Source organism: Rousettus aegyptiacus, unplaced genomic scaffold, assembly GCF_014176215.1.
Source record: "Rousettus aegyptiacus isolate mRouAeg1 unplaced genomic scaffold, mRouAeg1.p scaffold_m13_p_2, whole genome shotgun sequence".
Taxonomy (NCBI): Eukaryota; Metazoa; Chordata; class Mammalia; order Chiroptera; family Pteropodidae; genus Rousettus; species Rousettus aegyptiacus.
Genome location: NW_023416295.1, coordinates 22,977,965 through 22,998,453, shown reverse-complemented (window position 1 = coordinate 22,998,453; position 20,489 = coordinate 22,977,965). Strand labels below are relative to the sequence as shown.

General features: G+C 37.2%; 1 protein-coding gene across 3 annotated transcripts in view; it reads left to right on the top strand.

Moving 5' to 3' along the window:
- Positions 1-20,489, top strand: part of ADAM23 (ADAM metallopeptidase domain 23) — a 139,827-nt gene that overhangs the window by 11,709 nt on the left and 107,629 nt on the right. For all 3 annotated transcript variants that reach the window (XM_036237004.1, XM_016135067.2, XM_036237005.1), the window contains exon 3: positions 14,993-15,069. In XM_036237004.1, coding sequence (XP_036092897.1) covers positions 14,993-15,069 — 77 coding nt within the window. The remainder of the gene's footprint in view (positions 1-14,992; positions 15,070-20,489) is intronic.

Below are 20,489 nucleotides of genomic sequence, written 5' to 3'. Positions count from 1 at the left end.
AGTGTTGGGAATCAGAGAGAAGAAATGTTACAATAGCTGAAAAAATGGATGACTAGTTTGCACATGTACACATGTATACCCTCACATGTAAAATTGGTGTAAATTGTATAAGATTAGTAGTTATTATATTTATTTACATGATCTAAGAATTCAGCATTCACAAAGGAAAAAAATGAAAAGTAAAAGTCTCCTTTCACTCCCCAAAGGCTGTTAAATATTTATCTTTAGTTCTTTTAACATTAAAAAATTTATCTCTGCCCTATTTTTAGATCCATCAACCTAAGATATTATCTTTTGTCTGCCTGCTAGAAAATGAAAAGAATATATCACACTATGTTGTACTCTTTCTTTTCCTACCTCCTCATTTTTTTTCCTTATGCATTTTAAAATTTCTGGTAGTTTTAGCAGGAATTTACAGTCAAAACAGACGTGGGGAGGGAAGGCTTAGTTAGGGTTAGAATTATGTGGTAAGTTGCTATCTTTTGCCTCTGGAGAGAGAAGTAAAATTGGAGACCCAGGAAAGACAGCTGAACACAAGTACCTCCCCATGATGAGTTGCTAAGAGCTCCTGCTCAGCGTGCAAGGCCTTGGAAGGTTGATGGTGAGGGATGGAGAGAAATTTTGTGGGGGAGGAAATTGCGTTATTTCCTTTTCCATTGTATTTTAAAGGCAAGAAGAGGCCAGAGGGTGAAGGGCCTATTAGGATTTCATTCTTGTTATAATGGGAAGCCACTGATGGGTTTTAAACAAGGAAATCACATTTTCTGATTTGTATTTTAAAAAGATCAGAGTTCTGGCAGCTTTATAGGCCATGGACTGTGGAGGGGCAGGAATGGCAACAAGGAGACCAGTTAGGAGGCGCTGGAGTCGTCCAGGGCAGAGTCTTCATGCCTGTACTAGGGTGGTAGCAGAGGAATTACAAGGAAGTAGTTGATTTGGGATATATTTTAGAGGTAAAGCCTCCAGATGGTTGGTGACTTGGCTGGATAGGCTAGAAAAGGAGAGGAGCTGCAGTAGACAGAATACCTGTTCCCAAAGATGTTTACATCCAAATCCCCATAACCTGTGAATATGTGTTACTTTTTGTGGTAAAAGGTGGTTTCTGATCACCAAATTCCACTTACTGATGTTTCGCGTCAACATGCAATGCTTGGGACACTAGGAGGGTGTCTGAGAACTCAACTCAATTCTGACACTATTTACCTGGAGATAGCCTCAGATCCCACAGGTTAAGGAGGTCAGTCTTACAGGACTGTCCCCCTAACCCCCACTTCTGATGTCTGTCTCAAGTCCAGGTTGTTTCCTCTACTTCTGACTGACTGGCTATAGATGAGGAGTCCCTAGGACCCCGTCCTCAGGTTTGATTAATTTGCTAGAGTAGGTCACAGAGCTCAGAGAAACACTTACTAGATCGTCAGTTTATTGTAAAAAGATATAACTCAGGAAGAGTCAGATGGAAGAGATGCATTGGGCAAGGTGTGGGGAATGGACACAGAGCTACATGCCCTCTTTGGTGCACTATATGTAATGAACTCTGTTATATGTTCATCTGGAATCTCTCTGAACTCCCTCCTTTGGGGTTTTTATGGAGAGTTAATTACGTAGGCATGATCGATGAAATCATTGGCTATTGGTAATTTATTGAACCTTGAACTTCTCTCCTCTTGGAGGTGGGACTGAAAGTTCCAGCCCTTTATTCTTGGTTGATTCCCCTGGCAACCAGCTCCCCTCCTAAGGTGCTTTCCAAAAGTTTTCTAATGAACATAAACCCAGTTGTGGTGGAAAGGGGCTTTTCACGAATAAGACATCTACTTCTCCTTTATGACTCTGAAGTAATTTCATAAACTGAGGACAAGAAATCAAATGTGACAAAAGGTAACTATTTCAGACAGTAAGTTGTCTGCTTTTATTGCTCAGAAAAGTCAAAGAGTTTTGGGAACTATGAGCCAGAAACATTGGATAAAGGTCAAATATATATGAGAAATCTATGTTGGTCATCTGAATGACCCAATATAAATATTTCTTATAAATCACAATATTGCAGGCAACAGAAACTTTGTAGCTGTGATTAAGTTAAGGGTCATGAGATGGGGAGGTTATCTTAGATTGTCTGGGTGGACCCAATATAATCACAAGGGTCCTTATTGGAGTCAGAGCCAGAACAGGAGATGTCACGATGGACGGGGAGATTGGAGTGATGTAAAGAAGGACTCAACAAGCCATGGAGTGCAGGCAGCCTCTAGAAGCTGGAGAAGATAAGGAAATTGATCCTCCCCTAGAGCCTCCAAAAGGAACTGGCCCTGTCTACACCTTAACTTTAGACTCCAGACTTTGATTTTGGATTTTTGAAGTCTAGAGATGTGAGATAATAATTGTGTTGTTTTAAGTCGCAAAATTATAGAAATTTGTTACAGTAATAATTGGAAATTAATATAGAAGTCCAGAGTAATTGTGATGCTTTTTCCTGGTGAATGATACTACTGTTGCTCAAATGGGAAAAGCTGGGGAGGAAAGTTTAGAGGAGAGCTCAGAGAACATGGAAACTGTTCTCTTCATTTCGACTATTGGCCATTTATATGGTTATGTTGTCGAATGAGTTTGCCATGGTCTCAGGTAGGTTGGGATGAGATGAAAATGTGGGAGCCATGAATAGCACATAAATGGTATTTAGAGACCTGGGATTCGATACCGATGGAAAAAAGCATAGTACATTAATCATGGAAAAACAGCTTAATACCTTCCAAACTGAGGCCACATTCAGAGTTATCCCTCCTAATTGCTTGCTGTTTAAATTACAGTTGTTTTCTTTTGAGTCACCAAATGATGCTTCAAAAGATAATAAGGAGCTGCCACTTTAGGAGGGGAAAAAAAAGCAAAATTTAGCATTTTTTAAAAAGAACAAATTTCTGGACTGTGTAGATAGTTGCCGGATTTCTTATTTTTTGAAGACTATTTGTGAACTTATTTAACAGATTTAAATCTATAGCTTAATTGGGGGGATTTTTTGGGTATACATTTTTAAAAATTTGCTTCTGATCAGTTATATAACAATCTTGAAAGAACCATACTTGCCTTTTCTGTCGGTATCAGTGACTTTCTGCTGTTTTATTTCAAGGGCTTTGGTGACAGCTGAAAGTGACCTTTGAAATTAAGGTTAAATTTAATGTAAAGGCAACGCATCTAGGGGAATCTATATTAATTCATATATCTGCTGAACACATAGATCAAGCGTTCTCAACCAGGGCAGTTTTGCCCTCCCCAGGAGACATCTGGTAATGTCTGGACATATTTTTGGTTGTGATACTGTGGATTAGATGCTACTGGTGCCTAATGGGTGGAGGGCAGGGATGCTGCCAAACATACCACAGATTATTCCAGCCCCCCTCCCCCACCCCCTGCTCCCGTCGCCCCTCAAAGATGAATGCAACCTGAAATGTCAATAGTGCTGAGGTTGAGAAAGCCTGTAAACCTATAGGTCAGGAAAATGGAAACTATTATCTTTCTGTCCCTTAATATATATGCTGTTTCCAACATAAATCTGATTATACACGGAGCCAGTAGACTTTATTTTTTGCTGCCCTCAAGGTAAGTACTACAGTAACTCTTTCAGATTCTGTAATTTTTATTTTGTGAGAAACTGGCTAATTTAATGTTAACTGGAATGGAAGGCAGAAAGAAAAGAATTTGCTCAGTCTTTATTTAAATTTTTTTTCTTTTTTTACTAAAATAAAACACTGTTAATTTTATTATAGTCTTAAATTTTTGGAAAAAATTTATATTCGATAACTAGTTTTTATTATGGACTATTTATCGAGTATTACTAACATCATGTTCTCTCTAGTCATAACTAATTAAATACTGCCATGATATAATTTTGCTTATTTCAGATAAGAAAAAATCACCTGAAATAACTATAATTCAAATCAAATCGAATTGTAAAAATTGCTTTGTTTCTTTCTTACTCTTTTGGCACTATTTAGATAGCATTGTGATTTAAAAAAATATTGAACAAAAGTCTCCTTCTTATTATTTGCTAACTTAAGCAGCAGCCCTAGGAACAGATGTAAGAATGGAGAGATTTGTACAGTTCTGTTGACTCTTTTTATTCCTACATTTTGCAATATAAACTTTAATTACTAAGTTGGTTAGAGATTTTGAGAAACCTACATTAATTAATAGTATGTGGAATATACTTTAGTTTATGTGACTTAAGATCAGACCCTTAAGATGCTAGATACAGTTAATAAAATCAGTAAGTGTATACTTTTAAAAAGTCCTAAAATGGGATATAAGACACTTATGTCTTAAAGAAGTGACAAACTTGTAATATTAACCATATTTAATATAGCATGACTTCTAGAATATGGAAATGGAATTTTGGGATACCAAAGATAAGTATTGTGTTGTTTCTTAGGGACATTTAACATATATACATTCATGCATATAACCTATGTGGTTTGTTAAAGAACTAACATCCTTATTTGCTGAGCAGTTCTTTGTAATTTTAACACATACAGACAGACATATGAAAATGATACTTTTGGACTTGAATTCTTTTGGGGGAGTTTGTAATGCATAATACGCTTCTTGGGTTCCAAAGTAACACTGTTTTAATTGAAAATGTTATTTTAAAACTGAGCGAATGGGTTATTTTGTACTCTCTTCTAGAGTTTTCCCTCCCCAGTTGTATTAGTTTTTTCATTTAAGCTGTAGCTATTTCAGACAGTGAGTTGTCTGCTGAATTTGAATAATACTCTCTTTAGTTCTTTTACTAGTAGTTTTTGTACTTTAATATTCATTCACTTTTTTCACTCATTCATATGCTTAATCATTCACTTATTTGTTCGATATTTCTTAATTCACTTAATCCTCAGTAAACATTAATTAAAAGATATATCTATGTATGCCTTATATCTAACCGCCTATTCCACATCTCCATGTGGATGTATAATGTGCATATCAGACTTAATAGATCTCAGACAGAAATCCTGTATTCCCACTACCGCCTCCTTCTCCTGCAGTGTTTCCCATCTCAACACATTGCTTGTGCCTTCTGGTTATTCAGGCCAAAAATTCTGGTTTTCCTTGTTTCCTCTATTTCTTTCATAACCCCTGTCTAATCTTTAAGCAACTCCTGTTGACTCTGCTTCCACTGTCTACTTGAAATCTGATCACTTCTCATCAACTCCACAGTTACTACTCAGTTCCGACCTATTGTTAGTTCCTACCCGGATTATTGCAACAATCTCTTCATTGGACCCCCTACTTTCTCCCTTGCTCAAATGTCATTTTTTCAAAGAGTTTTCCTCTGTTCACTCTCTTTAATATGTCACTTCCTAACTTTCTTTGCCTCTTTTCTACTTTGTTGTTGTTGTTTTTTTTACCTCTAGAATTTGTCACCATCTAACTTGCTTTACATTTATTCATTGATTATATTATTCTCCCTGTCCCCCCAACACTAAAATGCAAACTCCAGAAAACCAGGGCCTCTGCTTAAAACGTGGCGGACACAATAATTCTTTGTTGAATGAGTAAATGATTTCATATATGATGTAGAAGCCAACGAGGTAGCATATAATCTGAGGAAATAGATGTGTTTCAAAGTAGTATTTTTTATTTTCCTATGTCTTCATGGTTCCATGTAATTCTGGGTTCTCATTTGGAAATAAAAATGGAGTTTTAATGAACCTAAAACATTTTGTAGATGTGGTAAGTCTATCATTTGCTTACTAAAATAGGCAGGATATTCTATGTAACAGTCAATATTCTAAGTGTTAGTTTTAAAAATTATATGACCACAGTCTGAGTAGTTGGCATTTTGAAGAATTCTATGGAAGCTGAGTGTTAGAAAAAAATGAGGTCACATCAATATTAGATTTTTGATATTCAGCTTTGAGTAAAGTATGTGTAGCACATATGATATTTGTTGTGAGTAAAATTTTGATATATGACAATTGTGAGCCTCTGTGTTCAGGAACAGACCTTAATAGACTTTCTTAGAAAATCTGCTGGCACCTGCATGTTTGTAAAATGAGAAAATCAATTCTTATCATGCTCCCCGCCACTTGAAAGTTACTCTTTCTATCAAAAAGGGCAGAATGCAACCTATCCATGATCTTAGCTAAGGTCAGAATTCAGAGCAAAGGACTGAGTCAGACACAGCTGAGCATCAGAAAACCCAGAATACTCTAATCCATAGCTGTGGACAGAGCTGGGTCGCTGTAGAGGAAGGGAGGTTCACCCCACTAATACTCAACCTGTGACACATGTCTTGCATAAGGTAGTTAGGGAAAGCAAAGACCACTTAGGATTCTCACTGCCAAACAGCCGTGTACTTACGGTGAACTCACGAGCAGAGCCTTTCTTCAAATAGAAATAAGAGTGAGTATCAGTTTAGAGATCCCAACACAAATCAGCTCTAGGCAAGAGCAGTGTGAGACCCACCAATAAAGATCAATAGAATTATTGATCTAAGGAGAAGAGAGATTTGGCCTGGATGGGTTGGCTTAGCCTCCCTTGGTTGCCCATTTTCAGTAGTTTCTTAGTGAGGGAGAACTAGAAATTAATATTTGAATTCACAACATTTATGGTTTGCTGACTAGAACAAGGCTCATAATCTCATTTTGTGTTTCAGACTCATTCGCTCTTGACTAATCCTTATGTCGTCTTTATAAAGATCCAAATTAAAGAACTTTTTTTTTTTTCTGCTCTGGAGAGATATTTGAGTTGAGTCCACTGGGCTGTTGTAGCCATCATCCCAAGGACCAGAGTGAGCAGACTAAGAAAGCCTCGTGGAGTGCTGCCTTGTGGAGGCTTTCTTCTTTTAGGATAGTATTAACATTAAATCAGCAAGTTAAAAAACCATGTTCTGAGCCACAGACATTAAGCATGGAACTTGGTGTCTTGCTTTCCAAAACTTATGCCTTACTTCTGTTCTTTTACTTACATTATTTAGTGGGTGTTTAATAACTCTGGCTAGAAAGAAAAATTAGGTTTTTGCTTTATGACAAAAGTGTCAGCAGAGAGACATCCTCCTTGTAGTTACGGAGTTCGGTGAAGTAGGAATTGATGAGGAAAAGGAACGAGGTGAATCACACCTCAGCCACTAGACTAATGCATCAAATTAAATGTTACTATTCAGGAAAGCAGCAGAAAGAAACTGCTTCCATGGTAACTGTTGTCATAGCTGTATTTTTACTCATCCTTTGGAAAATATATGAAAGCTAAATAATAGAGCCGTAGTGATACTTGTAAAGCTTTATCCATTTTCAAATAACAAGAAGTCTGAAGGCTTATGATTTCATCTCTCTTTTGAGTTGACATTGTCATTTTAATATTCAGCAAACATTAATCACCAGTGGTAAATTTATAGAAGACAGTTCATGTAAATGTCCAAAGATGCTTTGTCAGTGAAAGTGTATTGGTTCAGAGTTCTGAGATGCTAAATGATCACTAAGAAGATGTTAGTGCAACCCTTCAGGGCTAAAAAGACCCCCATCCACCCCACATAATATGAGATGTAGCTTCTCTTCTTTGACTGGCTATGAGGAGTTTTAAAAACAAATTTTTAGGACAGCTAACTCATGATTTATTCATTGGATTATCTGTTTGGATCATCAGTGCCTATTTTTCTTCATTCCCTGCAGTGTCTATCTTTTCTCTGTATTAAGCTTTGAGAGCACCTGAAAATGAGAGTAGTTAAAGAAAAGGGAGAAGATGAAACTGGTTTCTCTTGAAAATTGGTTTATTTAGAAAAAAAGCTCTCATAAAAGATTCGGTCAGAAATTGAAATCTAACAGCTATCCTTTTTTCTGTATCATTAGACTGGATAATTGAATGTTGGCCAGATTTCTTTCAGAGTGGAAGTTTTATCTTCCTGGCTAGGATTGCACAGAAAACAAGGTCAAACAATGACCTGCTTCCTTCGCCAGCAGATGCTGATCTGTCAGTGGCCTATGAGAAGAGTATGCTTTGCTGATGTTTTGGTGTTGTGTCTGTTAGTATCTGTCATGGCTAGGACTTAAGCTTTTCAGTTTAAGGCTAAAACACAGATTGATTAACACAAGACTTTAGTATTTTGGGGGGCTTGTTTGTGTGCACACAACTTATCGATCTCGTGAAATGTTTTATTTTATAACAAACTGCCATGTTTTAATTCTCATCACAATTCAAACTGTAGTTAATACCCCAGAATAGACAGCATCCTATGTTTTACTATAAAAGCATGTTTCTTGTCTCGATTTATTAGCAAACACTTAGAAACACTTTGAAATTTCATCCTATTTAATCAGTCCTAGAGCTATCTGAATTCTATCTTTCAATGCTGAGAAAGACTTATCCAGTAACCTTTCCTAGTTCTTTCCATCCCTCAGCATTCTTACTCTTCAAATTTAAAAGCACTTTTTATCCAGACCGTACACTTAATATTAAATTAAGTAATTAATCATGCTTGTGTTGTATGTGGCATCTTTACAAATCATATTTATTATTATCATTATTTAATCAAAGTATTGTATTTCTTACTCTTTGTGGTTTTTATCTCATTTCACTAACCAGATTATGCACTTTTTGATATAAATTCTAATTCTACTATATCTTTACATTTGCCACAGTATCTCATAAAGGTAGGGATTCAGCACCAATTTGTTAATGAGTTGACCAATAATCCTGTGAATTGGAACATGCTAGAAGAAAATGTGATGATATTCTCTACCACACGCCACCTATTTAAATGCATCTTGGGAAGAATGTTCAGCAAATTACCTTAATTTGCAAAATTGCCTTCATGTAATATTGCAGCTGTTTCACTTCTCAGGAAAATGATTCATATTATTTTAAAGACACGACAGCTTGAATAAAGTCAAAGCATAATACCTAATGGTAATTAACAATAAAAAATATAAAATTTGCAAATTTTGCAGAGTACAAATGCACACTGGATTGTCTAGAAGGTGGCCAGCTATATTGAGAGAGAACTTTTAAGGTAGAGCTGACTGATAATCTTTCTGAAACAATATAATTTTCTTCTTTTTTCCCTTCTCCTTCTGTTTTACCCCCTCCTTCCTAAATTATTGAGCTCTTTCTACATTGCAACCTTTTCTAGGAACTTTCTGTTACATTATTATATAATTTAATCACACACATCCTGTTGGTAAGCTATAAATATTTATATTTTAATGACCAGGAAATGTTGAGGTTTGAAGGCTTAAGGATTTTTGGCATGAACTTGGCACTTTTTTCACCGAAGCGAAGCAAACACCTCATCTTTCTTCCTTTGATGTGTGACTTTGAACAAAAGCATCATTTAACCTCTCCGTGCCTTGCTAAAAATTTTTTTTAAAATAAAAGGTTACTAAAAATGTCTACCCTACTAACTCACAGGGAACCGTATTATTCTGAATAATTGGGGTAATTAAAACACAAGAAATACAGGGTATTCTTTTTATCATATGCTTGTCTTGATCACATTGGTGATTACCAATGTGCAAATTGTGAATAAGGAATTACAACCAGGCTGTAATTTAAAATGGCCTATTGATGTTTTCTTTAAAACTCTTAGGAAATATTCACATATTTGAGTTTTGCATTATCCAGAAAAAGATCTACAAGCTGAACTTTTATATTTATCCAGCTGAGGGATAGACCCAGATTAGTTATTTACAGAAAAGCCTGTGTGATCTAAAGAAGATGACATTCTTTTCTCAAACTTATTTCAACTTAAATTTAACAGTTTATTTCTTATTAGAATTTGGTTATTTGGGTCAACTGGGTTATGTGTCTACTTTTTTATATGAAGAGAAGAACATACTGTACAACCAAATTGACACAAGGCGCCCTTGTGAAGCTTCTTTCTTCAGCAGCTCAATCCATTACAACAAGGCAGACTTCCTCTAGTATCTGATTAACTGATCTTCTTCCTCTCTTCTTAGTGAATTTTGAAATTGGTCTTCTCTGAAACACCATAAAATCTCCTGAATCTCAAAAGAAGGTGGTGTTTGAGATTCTGTGAACTTTTTCCATTATATTTGAAGAAAAAGGAGTAAAAACTCTTGTAGGGTGTATTGAAAAATTAAGAGTAGGAGAAAAAAAATCCATAAACAAAAAAAGAAAAGGAGAGAAAAATACTTCCTGAAAAGGTTATAGTTCATACACATACCATACAATCACAACATATATCTTAGACATTTTAATGAACATAGAAAAAGCAATGTTATCATAACAATGAGAGAAATAAAAATTAAAAAATTACCCACCATCTCACTAGTAATCAGCTATTTAGCTGTTTTACTTTTTCCATGATTTCTTCTTATATAATGCTGCCTTGTAACTGTAGCGGCAGCATGTGGCTTTCTCTAGCATCTTTTTCTCCTGGAAGCCCACATAGCCTTCTCGTTAGGAAGTGGAGCTTGAACTGTTCACTGGTGTCTGCTCAGGCTTGCTTGATAGCCTCCAGAGTTTCGGCTTCCATTTGAAAGTATTTTCTTGTCTTATTGATGTACTATTCTGAATATGTTTCCTTCACTACTTAAATGAGTGTGTCCCTAAATAAACGAAATATATCTTAAGAACTGCAAACTTCTTCCAAATTTTATTATTTCCCAAACTATGTACATTATAGAGTGTACTAAAGTAAAATACATGCTCAGAAGATGTTGTGCCTGGTAGCGTAGATATCTCAATATCAGTTGCTCGCTTTCTACTAAATTATGAAATTCGGTCTTATAATATTTTCTGAATTCTGGGAAAATGTAAATCTTCTGTTTCCCATTTCAGTTCCAGTTATGTACACACAAAATCCTTGCCAAGTAGTTAAGACTACTGATTGAACACTCATTATGTGTGAAATGTTTTTGCATGAAAACATACATATCCTGGAAATGCCTGCTTTTTATTTCTTTAAGGAGTCATCTTTTTTTTCCCTTGTTTTTCTGTCTGTATTAAATGTGAACTATTCTAGAATATAAGTCCCAAGAAAACATAACCGAGTCTCTTCAGCTTATATAACGCGCCTTCCACTAAGCTGAGCGTTATGCTTGCTTCATACCGTATCGCTCCATCAGATGCAGACCCAGCCTTCGCTGAGGAACCTAGCAGTTTTCGAAAGTTATTTAATATGATGCCATTAGGTGCCATCTACTCAAAGGGGGGAGGGAAACCAAGAACAATAAAAGCACATTGTTAAGATGTATAAATTGTTCTTCAGTGAAGGAGTTTTGTGTATATAATCGAGTTTAGTTGTTTTTGTTTATAGAGCTCCTGTAATTTCCTTGTGCCAGATTCTGAGTCAAAGAAGAATATCGAAGTACTTAGGCAACAGCTGTTCTCAGTCCTTCAGGGTGGTAATTCTGAGCCCAGGGCTGTGCTTATCGTGAAATGATGCTCTTTGACTATAAAACCCTGCATTCTTCCACAGTGCTATTACAGTGACTATCCTTGTAAAAACAAGTGTTAATCATTAAGTCTGCTTAATGGATATCTTAAAGAAGAAAATAACCCCTCGTGCCCTTATGTGTATTCATGAACTCATCTCTGAAGTATTCTTATGGTCTGATTTTTTATTACTGAACACATTTCTAAACCTCACTGTATAGTTCCTTCTTTGTAAAAGAAAAGCAGTACTCAAGGCAGGCTTTGCGTTTCAGTGGGTGTCAGTGATATGGCTGTGTATTATAAAACTTTCCACTCATTCCAGCCATTCTTCTAATTTTTCTATCATTTGGAAGAGGTTGGTTAATAATATGAAGGAAGAACAAACAATATCCAAAAATATAATTTGTAAAACAATAATGATGAAGACTTATTTTACCTGATTTGAAAACATATTTAAAATAGACAGTTATCAAAATGGGATAATATTTTGTTAAAGAAAAAAAGATCAATTGATATGGAATGACGATTTTAGAAGTTGAAAGCTATTTTAATATGTCTAAGACAGCAGAAATAATAGAATAACCGGGAAAAGTAGCATTTGTTAGGTATTTTGGTGTAGAGAAGAATCTGTACTCTGTATACAAATGCAGAATATACAGCAATTGAAAGAGAAATAGAATAGAAAAAAAATAACATATACCACTGTACTGAAATTACTTAAAATGGATACAATATATTAGATGAATATACTAATTTCATTTGATATATGTGCAAAGAAGATGAATGCTTGAGGAAATCTTAAGTCATTTTATAGGAAAATGTGCTGCCTCTTAACATTAAAATAAATTAAAATGTTAAAACATTCTTACCAATGAAGGTAATAAAGTCAGATTTTTCTCCCTACGGAGAAACGGGAATGCTGTCGAAGGCATTGTAATTTTTTCAGTTGTGGAGAGTAATCTGTCAGTATGTTTGGATCATAATCTTGTTGGTGTTATTGATGATGATGATGACAGTGATGATAACTGCGGGGCCAGACACTGTTATGAGTAAGAGGCGGGGGGTGTTTAGAGGAAAGCTTACTATCTTGGCTGCATGTATGTATATGTGATCGGATATGCCATTGAGCATGTCACACAAACCCCCACAGTCTCCAGCCCACTTTTTCATATTTATTGTTGGACTTTTCCTCCAAAACCCATTTTCCTACATGCCATACTCATTTTTAAAAATGAAAAAAATTTTTTTACCTATGTTTATTTTTTTACTCAATTTTTGTAAATGTTTTCCCCTAGGCCCTGAATATCTTTTCTTTTCCTGGAAAGTGAATTCTTATTTGTCTTTTGACGTTTCGTTCAAATTGCCCCTTGTTGGTGAAGCCTGGGTCCCCGTGACCCCTAAGACACGTTGAGGTCACCTGCTTCCCTGGAGACTGCCACTTCCTTGAGGGCAGGGGATGTGTCTTAACCATCTTTATACACAGAGTGGGACTGAACACGTGTGGGTGGAATAAGCGACTAAAAATAGCAAAGGAAAATCCCAATATTGGTATTACTTGCTAGCTCTGTCATTAAATTCTGTTAAACTGAATCACGTCACATTGACTCAGTATAAACTTATTTAACAATGAGCAAATAACTCCCAACCATTCTATAAAATGGAGTAAGCAGTTACCACCAGGCTACTATATTTTGCAACAGAGTTTTGTTGGGGTTTGTGCTTGTCTTGCTTATTTGCTCTAACATGAGGCTTTTACTGGGTCACTATCAGGTTTTTTGTAGTGTTTATGAAGATGCTCAAGGAGGTACATCTATCAGCAATTTTAGTCCAGAGTGCTACTAACACATTTTTTTTTCTACTACTTAATATTCTAAACAGAAATGTGCCTAAGGACCTATCTTATTATCAGGAAATAAGGGTTTATTTTTGTTTGTTTGTTTTTTAAAAAGATTTTGGGATTCGGAGCTGAAAAATTTCCCCTTGTGTAAATTATTTATCAGTATAAAAATCTTCATGCTTTAAGGCACAGAATGAATTTAAAGACTATATATGATATTTGTATTAAAGAGATAGAGGTTCTTCTGCAGATGATGGAGAGTACACTTGACAAGACAAATTTCTTTCTCATGTAGTTGTCTGGATGCAGGAAATGCAGATCAAGTACAATGATGCTGTTCTACATCGTTATTTGGGGTTTCACATGCTATTCCATGCTGTTAGGGATTCAGGTGCTTTTTTTACTGCATTGTATTTAAAATCTAATATTCGTTAATTTCCTTTTAATTTTCTTTATTGATTATCATAGAGTGACTATCTGATTAGCAGTTGTAGTTAACAAGAAGTAGAAGTCATGGTTTACAGTGTTTTATGTTTGGCATGACAGTAATTTCGACAGTAAATATTTGGTTAATTAATTGAAAGTTCATCTATTTCGGGGAAGGGTCGTTAATCTACAACTATTTGCAAGACTCTCGTGAGTTGTGGAGTTGTGGAGCTCACCAACGAGGATGGGCTAGGAAGCACACATGCCAGTGGAGCGAAGAACAAATTAAGTTTTTCTGAACCCCGAGGATGAAGAGTTCGTTTTCCTTCATTCTTGTGAATGAGAGCTTCATGGAAAGTAGTGCAGTTGGGTTGCCCTTGAAGGATGATGAGTAGGGTTTCAGTAATCGGAAATGGAGGAGGAGGACCAAGAGGAGTCTGTGTGACACCAGGGGGAAGGTGGGAGTGGAAAACGTCTGGTTCTATGCATGTAGCTCTTCACCTATGATTTGCGACACCCACTGTGTTTTCAGAATGAAGTCTGGAGGAAGGATGTTTGTGAGCAAGGAAAGGGGAGAGGGATGTAAAGGCTGCATTTATCCTTGTCCTTTTTTTTCCTGATAGGGAAAGAGAGTTTAATCTTGGATAATACTTTGACAAGACTTCATTGATTTGTTAATTTACATTACTCAAGGAGCTTTCGTGAGCTATTCTAATCTTTAACAACTAGTAGGTGTGATTTATGTTTAGATGAGATTATCTTTGCATTTTCAGATAAAGCACAGTAATGACAATATTTGTAAGTGTGTGACTTTTAAAAGGGAACATAAATGCTCAGTATTCACAAAGGGCGTGGTTCTTAGTACTTTTTAAGTTAAAAGTTTGAGCTCTCCCATTTCACTATCACATTCTGCTGATACATCATTTAGAAAAAGTTCCAATTCCTGATGCAGAGCAGAGAGCTGATATAATTTTTTACTGAGGTGTGCAGAAAGAATTGGTTAGCTTTGTTCACGAAACAGGCTGAAATCAAGTTTTAATTAGTCAGACTTTTGCATAATTCATCATGGTCACTTTGTAAGTCCAGCTGAATATACTTTTGATTTTTATCATGATGTGTTAATTTAAAAAGACTCTTTTATTAATTTATTGCTGCACAAATATTTAAGTCTTCCAGGTACAGCCATGACAATGCACCTGCTCTCCTTTTAAATAAATGCATTGTTACATAAGGATCTATAAAGAAGTGAATCAATTCATTAAAAAGTTCTTATTAAATATTATTCTTGATATGGATATAATCAGCTTTAAAGACAGGAAAGAAAACTAAACATTTTTTTCTGTCTTTTTGGATCCATAGGCTGTCCATCTGGCCCAGGCAAGCTTCCAGATTGAAGCCTTCGGTTCCAAATTTATTCTTGACCTCACACTGAACAAGTAAGTATTTAGTCATAATCCTGATAAGCAAGTGCAGTAAAACTTCACTTTATGATAATGGTTTGGTTAAAATAATGTCTGTTGTTGAAGTAAATGGTATTTTTTAGCTGATTATATGTCAGATAGCACTGAGAAAAATATAAAAGTCTAAAGTTAATTGTCTTTTTTTTCTTTTCCTGAAAGAAAAGGCATTTAGTATTGAACTTGTTAAATATCTCAAATACAGTACTTAGGTATTATGACTTTAAGTGAAATAAATATTTGAAGTAATGCAAGCTAACTAAATGTTTACTGCAATCATTATTATGTATAGGAAGCATGGTAAATTACTGGCTCAAGTATAATTGGACTTTAGTCTAGAAATTTCTTGCAGAAATTTCTTGCATTTTACCTTGCATTATGCAATTCACATGACTTCTGTATGAAAAACAAAGGAAATGATGACTTGCAAATATTTTGAGAAGGTTTTTGCTTCGTAATTTGCTCTAATACAGGTTTTTAGAAATTTTAATCCTATCGAAAATTTACCTGACTTTTCTCTGAGCTTGTGTTTATGTTGATATTTCAGTGCTTTTTCCTTAGTTGGAACCAATTATACGGATGTTTTTGTACAAATCATGAGCAAGAGCTGTTGATATAGTGAGTTTTTCATTAGTATTTTGACTAGGGCTCCATCTTGGCCAGAAAAATACCACGTAATGCTATGAAACACTATAATGTAAGTGACCACAGTCGATACCTGAGAAACAGTAAAGGACTATAAAGAACAACTATTAAATTTCTTGTATGCTAAATTCTGTAAACTCTGCAGAAAAAAAAATGCAGAGTCAGCTTGGGCGCACCTTACTCAAGTGCTAATGCAGCTTTAAGTCAGAATGAATCAGCAGAATTGAGAACTTCCTTTGTTAAAGGTATTGCAGGTTTTCTTCTTTGACTCTGCTGAGCATTGGTTGAGTTCCTTTTTACCATGCTGTGTCAGCACTGTGCCTGCCTGAGAGATTTGTCTTGCCAAATCTTAGACTGTGTTGAGAAGCAAGGGATGGCTAATTTTAGTGTTTAGGGTCCTCTATTTCTTTAACTCTTACTGCAGTGGAGACTCTCTGGCCAGACCATAGCATGGTGATAGTAACCAACATTGCTATGTGTTTTGAACATTAAAACATCATGGTCATGGCAGATCTCCCAATCAAATGACTGAGAAGGGATCAAATAGGGTATCCAGGGTACTTAGAGGTCTGTCAACAAGTCAGAAAGTTATTTACCACTAATATTTAACATGCAGAGAAGTCGAATTGAGCTCTGGCTATGAACAGCCCTTGCCGCGAGGAGCTTATAGTCTAGTTGGGAGAGGCTGATAGATAAATATGTAATTTTAGAAATGTGAAATTTGTTCTTCTTGAGATAAATGTGAAATGCTATGATTGCACCAAAGAGAGGCAGCTTTTCAGGCTGGAGGAATGTGAAAAGGCATCTTGGTAAAGGTGATGCTTGAGCTAAATCTTGGAGGACAAGTGCTAATGAGGAAGGGAAGTTTTGGAGATGGATGAGACAGAGAGAGAGAGAGAGAGGGAGAGAGAGAGAGAGAGAGAAAGAGAGAGAGAGAGAGAGAGAGAGTTATAAAATGGAGAATTATGTTTTAGAGGAGATAATGTGTGCTAAGGAGGTAGGGCCATGTCGCAGTGTGATATGTTAAGGGAGCATGAGTCTTGCATGAGTCTTTTGTTGAACTTCATGGTAAATTACAAGATTGAGGCAGAGGGAGATGAAGCAGGAGACAGCCCAAGTCATAAAAGATCTTGTATGTCATGCTCAAGTGCTTGGCTATCATCCCTTAGACTGTGAAAAATGAAGTAGGGGAATAAACAGAAATTCTGTGTTCAGGAAGTGCTGAGAATGCTGAGAGGCATGAGATGGAATGCTTTCAAGAGTCTTCAGTCAGTAAAAATGATTAGGATTGCTTTGATGTAGATGATGAGACAGAAAGAAGTGTTAAAATTAATAGGCGCCTTGATTATATAGCTGGGCGGAAAGTGGCGTTCAGCTGAAACGAGCAGCACAAGGAACAAACAGGTTCGATAGTGAAGAGAAAGGAATGTGGAATCAGAATTGGCATAACTGATTTGAGGGACTTTGGGACGCACATGAGGCCGTGTCTAAGAGGTAGGTGGATATAACAGTCTGAAGCTCAGTGAAGGCACAGGAGCTGGAGATCATAGAGTTGAGAGTCATTTCCATACAAAAGCTAATAACAAACATGGTTGTGAACGACGAGATTCTCTGGGAGTGTCGAAAGATAGTTAAGAGTTGAGGAGAGGAAGAAGAGCCCATGAAGGGACAGAGAATGAGTGATCGGAGAAGTGTGAGGAGAATCAGACGCATAACTGAATTTCAAAACAAAGGTGTGATCTACAGCATCACATGCAGGAGAATGATTTAGTGAGATAAGGAGCAGAGACTTCTCTTTGGATTTGCCTATTAAGTAATCAGTGGTGATCTGAAGGCAGCAGTTTCAGTGAAGCTCTAGGGGCAGAAACCAGGTTGCCATGGCTGGGAGGGAATGAGGGATGATGGGGAAACAGCAAGTACCCATTGGGGAGGTTTCAGAGTCCCCACCCACCTAGAGCTAGAGGTAGTAGCTGGAAGAAGACATTGGGGGTCAAGGGAGGGCCTTTTAGTGATAACAGAGCAAGGTGATAGGCTAAGAGATGAAACTGATAAGAGTGAGAGGGGATGATACAGAGGAGACAGAAGTTAATTTATGGAGCAAGATCTGGATGAAGACAGAAGAGTGAGATCAGGAGCACAAGGGCAGAATTTTGTTTTGAACTGGGAGAGAGTTCACACCCAACTTGTGTGATGGTGTTAGTGTGTCTGCAGGTAGAGGATGGTTTGCAGTCGAAGGGATGGAGTTTAGGAGATGCGTCTCTGAAGATTTCCTTCTTGGAGACAGCAGTATCTGCCGTTGGGATCGGGTTGGAGAGAGAGGATGGGGTGGGTTGGGATTTGAGGAAAATGGTGAAAGTCTAGGTTGATTGCTGAGAGGAGTCAGTGAGGAAGCTCACCAAGGTCATATTAAAGAATTTACGAGCAGCCTCTAGAAATCAAGTGTTATGTGTTAGCCTTAGCATCATTCTTCCTGATTTTTTTTTTTTTAAACTAGAGTGCTCCATCACTGCAGTATGTGATGAAGGAGGCAGGTCGTAGTATGGATCAGGGTTCACTTTTTCTGGTGGTGGTACAGAGGAAAAAGAGTGGAGGCAGACCTCTGAATTCTGGTAAATAACAGGTAGTTAAGTATCAGGATCAAGTTTGGGTATAAAGGGAGATGAGGTCAAGAAGAGGTTTATAGACTAGGAGAAAATGAGATCTCTCTAGGGAGAAGTAAAAGCAGTGGGAGGGAGGCCATGAAATCTCCAATCGTGTGGTGCCTCCCTTATGCAGAGTCCCCACCCACCTAGGAACAATGTGAGTGTGTAATCCTGGATGACCTCGAGACAGCAATTGTACTGTATAAACTTGTGACATGTGTTGGCCAGGGTGCACCTTGAGTTTAAATGACTTTTAATGACTGGGATTAATTAAAAATTGATCCATATTAGAATAAAGTTAGAGTCAAGAGCATTTTTAATCAGTCATGGAGGAAGCAAAAGAGCTCCTGAGGAAAGAGAGATCTCATTGCCGCCATAAGGTGGTCATTGCCACACCATGTACTACAATTTTAAGTTGTTAGAGGAGGGAGAAGGCAAAAGGTATATGACAAGTATATGGGCTCAGTGAAGGAATGAAAGCATAAAGCAGTTGAAATAACCCAATGAAAGCAGTGGCCATAGAATGTAAATGGTTAATGATGTCAGCAGGCCTGGACTGTCAGCTTGTGAAGATTACCCTGATATGAGTTCCTGGGAGCCTTTTGGAGTCTGTGCTTTCATGGATTGAGCAAGTGAAGCCTTGGCTTGCCAAGGCACCTCATGGCAGAAGTGTGTGACTTTTATTCATTCATTCAGCAAATGTTGAATGAGCATCAAGTGCTGATGCTGTTGGGAATAGGCTAGACAAAGCCCCTGCTTCCTCTATTGGAGCTTCATTCCACGGGAAGAGGCAGACAAATGCATTGAAGAACATAAACTGGTCTATGTGATGGAGAGGGACTGCAGATGGGGGTGACCACGGTGATTTGGTTGTCACAGAAGCCAGAAGGTGTGTCCGGGGAGGGACATTGAGCCGAGACCCGTTTATCAAAGATGAGCTCCTACACAAAGCTTGGAGGCTGAGGGTTCCACACAGCTGGGACAGTAAGACAGCAAGTGCTGAGGAGAGTAGTGGAATGGTCCAGAAGGACAGAGGCTGGTGTGACTGGAGTGCAGCGGAGGGCAGGAGAGGGAGGGACACTGCAGAGACGAGATCGGAGAGGAAGTGTGTAGCCAGAACAATGTCGCGGTAAGACGTTTGGGTGAGAAGCCGCCGTGGGGCGGTCAGCAGGGATGTCACACCATCAGATTTATATTTTATTTACCCCAAAAGGTCCTCATTGTGGCCTCAGAGGACCTTTTGTCAGATTCCTTTCAGGATACTCTCCTTTTTAAATTTAGTTTTTTTCTCTAGAATACCATCGTTTCAAGTTATAGAAGCTTTAAAAAGGATTACTAGATTACTAATTCTCAATATGTATCAATTCTTCGAGGTCCCCGGGGACGGTCTGAGGATTGTCTTCCCCTCCGTGTGATTGGAGTTATACTAATTATAGTATTACCTGTAATTAAATTTACCAGTGTCTTCAGCCAGTGTTTATTGGAAATAACTGTGATCAGAGCTATGTTGAAAGCGCGGGTTTGGGAGTCGAACAGACCGGAGTCTGAATCTGAGGCTGCCATTTGCTAATTGTGTGAACTTGGCCAAGTTTCTCAACTTCTTTTTTAATAATGGTTTGAAATATGTGCCGTAAAATTCACTCATTTGAAGTACACCATTCAGTGGTTTTTATTTTATTCACAGAGTTGTGCAGTTATCACTACCATCTAATTCCAGAACATTTTCATTGCCCCAGAAAGAAAACTTATGCCTGTAGGAGTCGCTGCCCATTCTCCTCTCCCCCAAGCCTCTAGCCACCAATCATCTACTTTCTGTCTCTATGGATTCGACCATTTCAGACATTCATATAAATGATGGATTTGTACAACTTGTGGCCTTTTGTGATAGGTTTCTTTTACTTAGTGTGATGTTTTCAAGTTTCATCTATGTTGTGGCTGAATCATATACCGTTAAATGGATATAGTCTTCTTAAGCTTTTGTTTCCTTTCCAAATTGTAGGTTGTTGTAAGGATTAAATGAGATAATGTGTGGTCCTTAGACATGTTTGCTAATTGGAAGGATATGTTCAATGCTCTGAACTTAACGTTTGGCTCCATTTTGTTGTTGTTGTT